The sequence below is a fragment of the Oryctolagus cuniculus genome, chromosome 9 (assembly GCF_051225735.1).
Source record: "Oryctolagus cuniculus isolate XC-2025 breed Fujian yellow rabbit chromosome 9, ASM5122573v1, whole genome shotgun sequence".
Taxonomy (NCBI): Eukaryota; Metazoa; Chordata; class Mammalia; order Lagomorpha; family Leporidae; genus Oryctolagus; species Oryctolagus cuniculus.
Window position 1 is genome coordinate 119,415,844 of NC_142875.1, and position 13,597 is coordinate 119,429,440.

A 13,597-nucleotide genomic window follows, 5' to 3' on the forward strand; every position below is an offset into this window, starting at 1 on the left:
TATAGAGGAACCAGCAGAGAAGGTACATTTAAGATTCAAGAGAGTAAGAGAAGGCTTTTGCAAAGAGATAGCCTCTGAGTTGGTTCTAGAAGAAAGAGTGAGGCCACCCAGCTGGGGAAAGGCATTACAAGGGAATGTGTGCGTGGGAGAACCCCCTGCAGCTCAGGGTTACAGGGTCACAGTGTTAGAGGTGGTGGAACAGCAGGAGATGCACTTAAAGAATTAAACGGGGACCTATACTTAAAGAATTAAATGGGGACCAGATCACTAAAGTCTTTGATGTAGCTTGCAAAGGTCAGCCAATTCAAAAATTACATCAAAGATGCAAGTAGTTAGGTTTTCATGTCAGAAAGGTAGGTCTGGCAACAATATGCAGAAGAATGAAGGTCCTGGTAGAGTAGTCTACATGAGTGCTAAATACCTCAATCAGTGACATTAAAAAAGACAGAATTATTAGGACACGCCTAAGAAATCAGAATAGATATTGTTGGTTGGGTTTTGAGGATAATGGAGAGAAAAGTGTCAAGGGTTGAATTTTGGAGCTATGACCTGAGCACCCACCAACTAGTTTCAGGGGATGGAAATACACTCCTGCCATGATACAGGAGAGCAACAGGTTCTGGAAATGCAGAGAAACGTTGAGTGTACAGTATGCACAAGACTTTCTGGAGGAGCTGTTCAATCCGCAGAAGAACAATACTGGCCATAAAAGTACACTGGAGGCATTTCTGGTGCTTAGAGAGTAGTAGGAGTCAAAAACAGTTAAGGGATAAGTAAAGCAGAGAAATCCTCTAGTAGACTCGCAAGAGCAGTCAGAGAGATTAAAGGAGAATTACAACGTTCTTTCCCACCTTCCATCTCCACTTCTGCAACTTTTGACTTTCTGACTCATTCATTTGAGCTTAACCTTAAAATGAAAGCTCAATTATCATTTATTTGTTCACCACCCCCTGAGGCCTTTGTGGACCCACAGACTCGAGCCACCTGCAATTTGTTCCTATGGAAACCCTATATTTCTCTTTTCTGGTGTTGATAAAAATAATCAAATAATTAATTGTGAAACTATTTTCTTACCTCTTCATAATCTTGACCCTGCTCACCAGCAAACTTCATGAAAATATCAGACTAGATTTCCTTGTTCTCTTATTTATTCCCCAACAACTAATGCAATGGTTGCATGTAAAAGGTATGATATCAAGATTTTTCAATAAATGATTGAAAAAGTTATCAGTCATGGAAACCAAGAAATGAATTAGTTTTAGGGCATCATCAGTGGTGAACAGTTTCCAAACCTATGTAGAAGTTAATTAGGATTGAGAACTAATCACAGGGATTTAGCACTTAGGCAGCTATGAGTGAGAACTTTTCACCCAGACTGCAATCACAGAATTAAAGAAAAGGAAGGAGGGTGTGTGGGGGGTGTGAACTACTCATTTAAAAAGAGAAATGTTCCCGTAGTTTCTGAGGTTGTCCACTTTTTTTGAAAATGGAGGGTAATGGAGTATGGAGTGCAACAAACAGATAAAGACATTTGTAAGAGAGACGGATTAATTAATGAGGTCTGGTCTTGCAAAAACAGGACAGCATATGGGGAATATTTACTTCTGAGGCTACCTCCTTCAAGGGTTTAAGCATATTCTTCTTGAAGAGCAAATACACTACAAATGCATTAGTTTCAGAAGAATAAAGGAAACAGATACAGATCTATGTAGATAGTCATCTTCCATGAGCAAATGAAAAGCTAAACTACTCTTTCACTAAGATTTTCCATGAGTAACCTAACAGTCCTCAACTTCCTAAGATTACATACTCCAACTCTCACAGCATAACCAACTGCATCATGCAAGGTTATATTTTCTCTTTAGCATTAAAGAAATTTGAACTCTGAACTCCTATACCAGACTTTAGTTGATTACACAAAAACCACCTGATCCACACTCTTCCTCCACCACTCAGTGTGGTAGTGCACAGCACTGAGGGCAACAAGAGAAAGGAAAGCGGACAGATGGTTCCCCTTCTGGGAAGCAGACTAAGATTCCACTTCCGAAGCCTTCTTGATTTTGTGTGTATTTTCCTCTAACTGTAACTTCCAAGTATTATGGTAGATACATTAGGGAATGAGAAAAAGTGATCTTTGCAAGCTTAGATCAGGAACCATATTTGGAATAAGGGAAGCTAGATGTCAACACAAACATGCTATATTACATCTGATCCAGAAAAACTGACTCAATGTGTTCTTTTTCCTTATTCCAAGCTAAGTCACATGAAAAGGAACAACTCAAGTCATCTGTCTTCAAATAATTGGGCCACTGGCATACAGCTGATTTTACCAGGATGGTAGAAGATACATCAGGAAAGATGAGGCCTGAAGAGTAGGCTGGTTGATGGCATGGGTGAGAGGGACAGGGAAAGAAATGAGCCAAAGATAAATGACAGCCATTTCTCACATGGGCACTGCAGTTCCCACACATTCCTGGACCTCTCACTGGAACCACCCATCAGTTAAGGCATTTTAATTCTGGCTTGTAACATATCAGACAAAGTTATTGTTTCTCTCAAGAACTTTGACAACCAGGAACAGACCACTTGAGTTAGGCAGAACTTTTTAGATACAAGATTGATGTGAAAATTGGCATTCTGACCATTTTGAAGAACATTTCAGTTCTCTTCTCCTTTTCATGTCTGGGCTACAACATGTAGGCTAGGTCAACATTAGCAATTCCCTAGTCAATGTCTATCAGTGTCCTCGTATACCAGGCTCTACCATGTAGATGTGTTCTGGATGAACAGCAATGCCCTCTCCCCTTCCCAAAGCAAACAGTTCTTCCTGCAATAGGTCAGAGGACTTTTCTGGATTTTGCTCATGCCAGTTTATGAGGACACATTTAAAAATAAAGTTTATGTAACCAGTGATGTGAGTACAGGCAGTGGCTGAAGAATGACAGCAAGGCACTTGGTGCCTTCCCATAACTTTTATTGTTTTTGCTTTATTTTATTTTGAGCTTTAAAAATGTACCAAAGAATTCAATATGCTGAAATGAAGAACTTCTCAATATTGGAACATCATCAACCCATAAATATAGACAATTTCTAAAATAGATTTGCTTTAATTAATATTTACATGCCTTTGCTAATTAGACTGGGCACATAGTTTTTTCTCTGGAATGCAAAAAGTAATTACAAATAACTTTTTAACAGAAGGTCAGTATTCTCTGAACAATCTTGATCTAAAAATATTTTGATCACATATTAAGGATACCATGCAAGAAAATGATGTAATTCTTTTAATTAAACAAAACGAACTGACATCAACTAATTCAATTTCTTAATGGCTTAGTTTTTCACTTGTTTATTGGTTGGAGCCAATACAAACATTTCTTAAAAGTATTTATTTACGTTTATTTGAAAGGCTGAGAGATCAAGACAGAGAGAACAGATCTTCAATCCACTGGTTTACTCCCCAAAGGTCCACCACGGCCAGGGCTGAGCTAGGTGGAACCAGGAGCCAAGAACACCATCTGGGTCTCCCACATGGGTGGCAAGGAACCAGGTATTGAGCCAACATCTGCTACCTCCCAGTGTGTGTACTAGCAGAAAGTTGGTTTGGACACAGAACTGAGACTCTCTTATACAGGATATGGGCATCCTGAATGCCATCTTAACCTCTATGTTAAATGCCCACCCCAAGTATTTTTTTGAAAAGATGCAGTTATTGTCAATTGGAACCAATGTTCACAGAAGATGATTTTGAAATTATAAAGATTTTAAAAGTGCTCCATTATATTAACTCCCTTATCACATCTTCATCTTATTGGCTTTGGCTGCTCCAAGATATAGGCTGATTCCATTCACTTTAATCCATTTCCACAGCTACCGTAATTAAAGCTACTTTAATTTCTCAAGTGGACTTGTGAAATTAACTCCTGAACTGCCTCTTCACTTCCCTTCGAGACTCTACAATTCTTTATTCAGACAGCAGTCAGAATCATCTTTACAAATTGTAGATCGTATCTTCTCAAAACACAAAGCGCCCCTCTACTTCAACTTCTTTAATGGCTTCCCACTAAGAACAAAACCTTCACTCCCTGTCATCCCCATCCCACTTGCCTTCCTCTTCAGCTAACCTCAGGTCGTACCTGCCTTTCTGTCACTACCCACAAACCATCATGGTCTCCTTTCTGATCCTCCCACAGGAGTTCATTCCGCACTTGCCAGCTCCTGCACACACTCTCTTGGCTGGGCTGGCCCCACAGAATCATTCACGGCTCAGCTCAAATGTTAACTCCTCCTTTTTTTTTTTTCCTTAAATAAACTGCAAAGGGTTCTTTATCCTCCATCTTCTACCATTTGGCCATTTTGTTATTGTCATCACAGCATGAATCACAAGCTAATATTATCCAGCTTTGCTGTTAATTACTTGTTTACAGGCCATGTGCTAGACTTGGTCAGGGCCTTGGTCTTGCCCACTTCTAAATCCTCCATACTTTAGTTCAGTCTTAGGCAAAAATGAGTTACTCAAAAGTTTCATTCAATACATGTTTTTTGAATGGAAAAAATAAAAACATTAAGAAACAAATTACCCATATCCCCAGTTAACATACTGAACATATAAAATGATCCCATTCTTCCAAATGTGCTGAATCTCATTCCTGGATCTGTGAGATGAAGAGCTCCATGCTTGGGCTACGCATTTCAAAAGTACCTATCCCACTCCAACTGGCCCTCTGAATCCTCCAAGAACGTTTACTAAATAATAGTATGCTCTCATTTTTTGTTTGTAACATGGACACATGGGATTGGCTTTTGAATACATTTTAGGAATATCGGGGATGTTGGGAATTATATAATCTTTCACTGGCTTTTAAAAAAAATTATGGCACATGGGAGGGATTTCTTTCCTATTCTTTCCAAAAAGAAAAAAATCCTAATCTCTAATGAGTAAAATATGCTTTCATCTTGGTCCACACTCTGTGCCTTGCTTCCATGAAGCTCAGAGAGGAATCTGTGACCCATGCTGTTTAATTATGTAGTTCTCCCGGGCATGCGTTTCTATTAACTTCTCAGATCACTATTCAAACATTATTTTGCTTATTGATTTCTTTACCTTTATTTTTTAAGCTTTACTAAACTATGTAATTTTAAAGAAGTTGCAACCTTTATGAAATAACACATGATATTAACGGCATATATGGTTAGAAAAGCAAGGAAATAAATAACTTAGTTTTGTGAAATTCAGAAATCTCATTCATTTATCCATTAAGGGAATGATAAGTAATAATACTAGGAGTCATTTTGGCCCAAGTGGAGCTTCTAAGTACTTAAATAAATAACGCTGGAGAAGATTGGATTAGGACAACTTCCAGGAGGTATGAAACCAAAATCCCAAGGTTTCCTGTCAGTGTCTTTCATGTCTTCTCTCTGTTAAACAAAATGCAGATGGTTCAATTTTGGTTCTATAAAACAGTATAAACTCCACCAGATCCACTTTTTCCAGGTTGAAGGTGCTAATGGCAGTGTAGACAAAGTCAAAGTCTGCCATATGTGATGAGCAGACACCTGCTATGAAGCAGAGGGAGACAGCAGTCACTGCCCACTCCACGGGAACAGCACTGAACAGGCTCTTCATTCTTCATCCTTGGTAGATGTGTCCAACAGGAGGGCTGCAAAGTGCACTCCACTTTTCTCAGAACTATGGATGCATAGTTCTACCAATTCCAGCTAAAATTTACACATCCAATATTCACTTCATTTAACTGGAGTTTAATATACAGTCTACCCTTAAAAGGCCTACAAATAGTCGTCATTCTTGAGAGATGTCTGTATACATAAACAGTAGACTGAGTCATGACGACACTCACGATGCAAGGTGGAAGGTGAGAGTCAAGAATAACTTCAGGGGTGAGCATTTGGTGCAGCACTTGAGATGCTGCTTGGAATGCCTTCATCCTATATGGGAGGGCGGAGGTTTGAGTCCTAGCTCCACTCCCATTCCCATCTTCCTGCTAATGAGCACCCTGGGAAGCAGCAGGTGGCAGCTAACGTAGTTGGTTCTCTGGCATACATACGGGAGACCTGGTTAGAGCTCCTGGCTCCTGCCTTTGGCTTGAATGTGCCCTGGCTGTTGAAGGCATTTGGGAGTGAATCAGTGGATGGGTGACCTCTCACTTTCACTCTCATTCTCACACTCACACTCTCTTCTCCCCTTCTCTCTCTCACTCTCTGCATTTCCAACAAAAGCAAAATAACTAACATTCAATGAAAAAAAATCTGTAGGTCTAGAAAAAGATCTCCCAACCTTAGCACATCTGACACTTCAGGAAAAATAATTTCTTTTTGTGGGGAGCTGTCCTGTGCATTGGAGGAAGCATCTGTGGCATATATCAACTAGGTCAGTAACAACCCAGTTTCCCTACACAGCAACCAAAAATGTCTCCAGACATTGCCAAATGTTCTCCACAGGTAAAGTCACATCTACTTGAGGATCACAAGTCTGCAGTTCAATTTCTAAGATAAGCTATAACCACTTGACTCATTAAATTGTTCATGGGGCTAGTAGGTTGGCATAACTAAAAAAATGCAATTTATTCCTTATTACTCAATTGTATACTATTATGGCTCAGAATCACTTTATTGTGGCAATATGCTCTAAAGAACACAAAGCAGCCATTCCCATAGCTAGAAAAAGCAGCATACTAGATACTCCCTTTGCCATGTATGCAGAATTGCACAACACACGAGGCTGACCTGACCATCTCTAATTATTGACTTCTAGTGCATAGCTTACAATAGACACAAAGAGAAATAGGCGATTTTTTCAGAATCTTAGGAAGAGCTTGGAAAATGTCATTTGATATTTCTTCTCCTGAATCTTGAACCATTAGGATCTTTTTGCATTCAAGCATTACATAATGCAAGTTCTCCATAACTTTTTTAGGGGGCAGGCATTTGGCATAGTGCTTACGATGCCTCTCGGGATGTCTGCGTGCCATACTGGAGTGCTGGAGTTACAGTTCAGCTCCTCTCCCGATTCCAGCTTCCTGCTGATGCACTCTTCTGGCGGTCATAGGTCATGGCCCAAGTACTTGGGTCCCTGGCACTGACATGAGACACCTAGATTGAGTTCCCAGCTCCTGACTAAGTACTGGCTGTTTGGGCAGTTAGAGAATTTACCAGTAGATGGGAGATCTCTGCCTGTCTCTTTGTCTTGTAAAAGTTAACTAATTGATTTTTTAAAATAAACTAATTATGCAGTGAATTTTTAAGTTATTTATTTGTGTTACCCATTTAAGTTTGAAAAATCTAACTCTATAGTACAACTGTACTTTTATCTCAGCAACATGCTGGTTAACACTATCATAAACCACTCAAATAAACTGTTTCATAGTTCTTAAAATTTATGACATGTAAGACTTACACTAATTTAAAGAGAAAAAAAAAGCTGCCCTCATATCTAAGAGGTACTCAGACTCATCACATGGGAATCTATTGCTCTAAGTGTTTCCTTGGAAAATGACCAGATAATTAGCATCAGAAGTTAATTAAAACTCTACCTACTTGCTCCAGTGAACTTTCCCATCCAGGGTCTGCATCTCACCAAGGATGGCAAGGAGAAGCGAGGACTTCCCACATCCCACTTGACCCACGATCATGGTTAACTGACCTAGACAGATGAAACAAGAGATATTAACAGGAGGAGATGGGATTCTCTCACTGAAATAAAACAACGCAAAACCAACTTAGAAAGGCCTAATATTTGATGTCAGTTGCCCAGTTTGGGGTCTGCAGCAATAAGGTACTCTAGACAGCTCCTTTTCTTGATACATAGGTCTTTTTGAACACAGAGAGAAAAAATGACAAAACTTAGGAAATCATTTATTATTTTTATTATTTTTAAAACTGAGAATAGTCAACATTAGAACAATGTAAATCTTGTCTAGAACATAGTTTTAACTTTTTTATTGTTCAATTTTTTATTATTCAACTCACCCAGGAGAAAAAGACAATTTTGACTAAAATAGAATATTAACATGAAAGTTATTTGGGATAAGGCATTAAGATATTCCTGAGGCAGGTATGGTGGGAAGAATCACTATAATCCTAAAGTTGTACTTATTAAATTTGTACTCATCAAATAAAAAGTTTCTTTGGGAAAAAAAGATTCCTCTCTGTTTTTAAATTTTATTTTAATTGATTTTTAACAGATTCAGTAAGATTTGTAGATATAGCCTAAGAACATAATGATAGTCCTTTTTTTCTACTCTTCTTTCCTTCCTCCTCTCTTTCCATAAGACATTCTTTTCAATTTTTCAATTTCTTCAGGGCCAGCGCTGTGGCATAGCAAGTAAAGCCACCACCTGCAGCACCAGCTGGTTTGAATCCCAGCCGCTCCATTTCAGATCCAGCTCTCTGCTAATGAGCCCAGAGAAGCAGCAGAAAATGGCCCAAGTCTTTGGACCCCTGTGCCCATATGGGAGATGCTGAAGAAGCTCCAGGGTCCTGGCTTAGGACTGACCCAACTCCAGCTATTGCACTCATTTGGAAAGTGAACCAGCAGATGGAAGAACTCACTCTCACTCTCTAATTCTGTATTTCACATAAATAAATAAATATTTAAGAAAAAAATTTCTCACTTCAACTTGCATGTATAATATAAAATTCCAACCTACTGACCAACAGGGTAGTTCAAAATAACATTTCTATCCAATTACTCAGATTTTTAAATAAAATTTATTTCAAATATTTTGTTCTTTTTTCATGCTATTCTAGATTGCATTGGTTCCTTAATTTCAATTTTGAATTTTTAATATACAAATATTTATGAATAAACTTAACAAAGAGATGAAAGATTTGAATGCTGAAAACTATAAGACATTGATGAAAGAAATTAAAGCAGACACAAATAAATGGAAAGGAACCTTGTGCTCATGGACTGGAAGAACTAATATTGTTAAAAATTCCCATACTACCCAGTGTGATCTGCAGATTTAAGATAATACCTATTAAAACCCCAATGTTTAATATTATAGAAATAGAGGCCGGCGCCGTGGCTCACTAGGCTAATCCTCCGCCTTGCGGCACCGGCACACCGGGTTCTAGTCCCGGTTGGGGCGCCGGATTCTGTCCCGGTTGCCCCTCTTCCAGGCCAGCTCTCTGCTGTGGCCAGGGAGTGCAGTGGAGGATGTCCCAAGTGCTTGGGCCCTGCACCCCATGGGAGACCAGGAGAAGCACCTGGCTCCTGGCTTCGGATCAGCGCGGTGCCATTGGAGGGTGAACCAAAGGCAAAGGAAGACCTTTCTCTCTGTCTCTCTCTATCTCACTGTCCACTCTGCCTGTCAAAAAAAAAAAAATATTACAGAAATAGAAAAATTACTAAAATCCATATGGAAACCCAAGTGAACCAAAATAACCAAAGCGATCTTGAGCAAGAATAAACACAGAGTTATCACACACGTGATTTTAAAATTTATTACAAAGCTACACTGAGAGTACAGTATAGTACCTTACTAGGTAAGGTACTCATGAACCAATAGAACATTACAGAGAGATAAGAAATAAAATGGTTCATTTATAGTCAACTCATCTTTGATAAGGGTATCATGATCACACATGGGAAAAGCATAGTCTCTTCAAGAAAGAGTATTAGGAAAATTGGATATTTATATGAAAAAGATTAAATTTTACTCCATACTATACAATAGATTGGAGCACCACTTCATCCTGGCTTCTCTGTTTCCAATCCTGCTCCCTGCTAAATAGGCCTAAGAAAGTAGCAGGAAATGGTCCAAGTACTTTGGCCCCTGCCACCCACATGGGAGACTCTAGTTAGAGTTCCTGGCTCCTGGCTCTGGTCTGGCTCAGCCCCAGCCATTGCAACCGTTTGGAGAGTGAAACACCAGATGGAAGCTTTCTCTCTTTGTAAAACTATTTGCAAACCACTTATCTCATATACGGTTAATGTTCAAAATATGTAATAATTTTGATAGCAAAAACAGCAACAACAAACAACTCAAAAATGGCAAAGGACTTGAATAGCTAATTCTCTGAAGAAGATGTACAAATTGCTATCAGATACATTAAAAAGTGCACTAATCATAATGGCAATGTAGTTAAAAACACAGTGAAATACCACTTTATGCCTGTTAATACAGTCATGATAAAAAAAATAGATAATTGGTGAGAATGTGGCAAAATTGAAACCCTTCAACAGTGTTGCTAAGAATGGAGAATGATGCAGCCATTATAGAAAACCTTATGGAATTTCCTCAAAAAATTGAAGCCGCAACTACCAAATGAGCCAGAAATCCCACTTTTGGGTATCCATACAAAAGAATTTTATATCCAGGCTCTCTAATAGATATCTATACTCTCTTTTCCAATGTAGCATTATTCACAATAGCAGAGATAAAGAAACAATCCAATATCTATTGACAGATGAATGGATAAAAATAAAGTGGTATATCCCTATAATGGAACACCCCACCCTGCCTTTAAAAAGGACAGCCCTCCATGGACAACGATATGCATAAACCCAAAGGATATCATGCTATGTGATATAAACCAGTCACGGAGGGAAAAATACTGTATGATTCCACTTATATGAAGAACCTAAAATAAACTCATAGACACAGAAAATAGAAAGGTGGTTTCAGCGAATGAAGGAAGGAGAATTGAGGAGTTGAATTAATGGGTAAAAAAAATCCCACTTAAGATGAGCAAGTTCTAAGGACCTGTCATTTGGCATTATACCTACAGTATAAACAATTATGTACTTTAAAATATGTTCAGGATGTATCTCATGTTAAACGTTTTTCTCACATAAGAGGAATTCAAAGAAATCTTTAGAAATGGTTGTACATTTATTACCTTGATTGTTGTAGTGTTATTTGGAAGGCACGCATATGCTCAAACTCATCAAAATATAAACATTCAATAGATACAATTTGTGGTACATCAATCTATATCTCAGTAAAACTTTAAAATAACCAGGAAAATCAATAAATACATAAAGTTACCTTGTATTTCAGCTTTATGTATCTTAAAAGCTTCATCAGTATTCAGGAAGAGAAAATCATTTCATCATATACTCTTTTTGCAAAACCTTTCTCAAACAAAATGAGAAATCAACTACCCGATTATTTAAATGGCACAGATCACCAAGTGGATGGCAAATAACTTGTGCCAAGGCACAGAAAGGCCAACCTGAACACTTCCAGCAATCCCGACAGTGACACAGTGGCTCATGAACAATATGTGGCAAATCAATAACGATAACTAAAGTTTATGTCTTTACAAAGCTATTTTTTCCTTTTGTTAGGTTCTATTATCTTGGAAAACTATGGTTATGACAATTAACAATTAAAAGATTGCAATAGAAATGATTCTGACCTGTTGGGATCCGGATGTCTATGTTGGATAAAGTAGCTGCACCACTGCCCCACGAAAAGCAGCCATTTGTAACCTAGAAGAAAATTACAGAAACTAAATCATGCATGTGGTATTAGAGAATAATTCTGATTCAAATAAATTTTCTTTTTAAAGTACGGCAGACTGGGGCGACGGCTCACTAGGCTAATCCTCCACATGCAGCACCAGCACCCTGGGTTCTAGTCCCAGTTGGGGCGCCGGTTCTGTCCTGGTTGCTCCTCTTCCAGGCCAGCTCTCTGCTGTGGCCAGGGAGTGCAGTGGAGGATGGCCCAAGTGCTTGGGCCCTGCACTCCATGGGAGACCAGGAGGAAACACCTGGCTCCTGGCTTTGGATCAGCCTGGTGCGCTGGACGTAGTGGCCATTTGGGGGGGTGAACCAATGGAAGGAAGACCTTTGTCTCTGCTGTCTCTCTCTGTCTAACTCTTCCTGTCAAATAAATAAATTAATAAATAAAGTACGGCAAGCTTTTCAGTGCAAGGTATAACACACAGCAGTGAACTTCTCCTTTAGAATTATAACTATTTAGTGTTATACATGAAAACTGAAAAAGAATGGAAGTGAAAGGACTGTCTTTCATTAGTGCTATTATGAGCAATGCAAAAATCATAGCAATCCTTCCCAGTCTGTATCAGTTATCTATGGGCCCACTTCAAAAGTAGTCATCTCAAATCTTTCCCACTGATATCCCAACACTGATAGCTGTTTACTGCTTCATTGATTAGCATTTCACAACTTCCAGAATCCTGGTGGTACGAGTAAAAAACTGAAATAACTATTAACTTAATCCAATAAAATAACTTTGTTAAGCAAGAAGGTTGGTTCTGTAATGAATGAGTTTCCTAAATGTGTAGATTTATCACTGTTCATTGAAGGTAAAAGAAAGAATGAAGGGGAGAGAAAAATAAAACAGAGGCACAGCAACACTTGTGCTGGCATGAATGTCAGCCTTCAGTCAAGGTCATAGACGCTACCTCCCAAGCAATGTATTCTTTTAATGGGCTTCAAGTGGACTTGACAGCTTTTTAAACATGGATTTTCACTATTTGAAAGGCAAAGAAATAGACACACACAGAGAGAGAAAGAGAGAAAAAGAGAGACAGAAACTTCCATCCACTGGTGCACTTCCCAAATGCCCACAACAGCCATCAGTGGGCCAGACCGCAGTCAGGAGCCTGGAATCCCATCCACGTCTCCCACTTGGGGGCAGGACTATCACTTGCTACCTCTCAGTATTTTAGCAGGAAGCTGGATAGGAAGTGGAGGCAAGACTGAGACTCCGGCACTCTGATATGGGGTCTGGATGTCCCAAGCAGTGTCTTCACCACTGCACCAACCATCCAGCCCTTGACAGTCTTAAGACTTACAAAAACCGGCCAGCGCCATGGCTCACTAGGCTAATCCTCCGCCTATGGCGTGGTACTCCAGGTTCTAGTCCTGATTGGGGTGCCAGCTCTGTCCCAGTTGCTCCTCTTCCAGTCCATTTTTCTGCTGTGGTCTGGGCAGGTAGTGGAGGATGGCCCAAGTGCTTGGGCCCTGCACCTGCATGGGAGACCAAGAGGAAGCACCTGGCTCCTGGCTTCGGGTCAGTGCAGCGCACTGGCCATAGCAGCCATTTGTAGGGTGAATCAACGGAAGGAAGACCTTTCTCTCTGTCTCTGTCTCTAACTCTGCCTGTCAAAAAAAAAAAAAGACTTACAAAAATGATAAATGAAAAGAGGGAAAGCAGAACCCAACAACTAGGAGGATGGAATAGACACTGATACAGGGAGGGAAGGGGCTTGAAAAACCAGAAGTATATAAAGATATATTTTCCTCAAAAGTTAACATTTCATTTCAAAACCACAAATGATGAACTAAGCTCATTATTATTTAGGAATTTTGTAGGATGGATTGATGACATCTATATTGTAACTAAATACACCCCTTAGAAAGCCGTCCATTGAATGAACAACTTAAAGAGTAAAACACTCTGCTTGAAAAAGTGAGACTGTGTTCTTACATGTATGTAGGCTTTCTCTAGCTTGTAAAAGGTATGGCCTAGTATTTAGCAATTTCCATCTCATAGTTAGGCATGGGAAGAGAGTGGCATGAAAGGGCAGAATTAGCAATTGCTTTACAAATGTCTGCCTACTCCCTGTGAGGCATTGTGCTGGGATTTGTGTAGACTACAAA

At 39.4% G+C, this 13,597-nt stretch overlaps 1 protein-coding gene and 1 long non-coding RNA gene across 11 annotated transcripts in view; one reads left to right on the top strand and one right to left on the bottom strand.

The window, feature by feature from the left end:
* The window catches only part of LOC108176990 (uncharacterized), a 174,042-nt gene extending 165,680 nt beyond the window's left edge, over positions 1–8,362 (top strand). For both annotated transcript variants that reach the window (XR_016213537.1, XR_016213544.1), the window contains one exon: positions 8,320–8,362. This is a non-coding gene — a long non-coding RNA (uncharacterized LOC108176990). The remainder of the gene's footprint in view (positions 1–8,319) is intronic.
* The window catches only part of ABCC9 (ATP binding cassette subfamily C member 9), a 146,964-nt gene that overhangs the window by 67,046 nt on the left and 66,321 nt on the right, over positions 1–13,597 (bottom strand). For all 9 annotated transcript variants that reach the window (XM_089303256.1, XM_089303255.1, XM_089303254.1 and 6 more), the window contains 2 exon segments: positions 11,386–11,458; positions 7,555–7,660 (listed from right to left, as the gene is read on the bottom strand). In XM_089303256.1, the coding sequence (XP_089159382.1) occupies positions 7,555–7,660; positions 11,386–11,458 (179 nt within the window).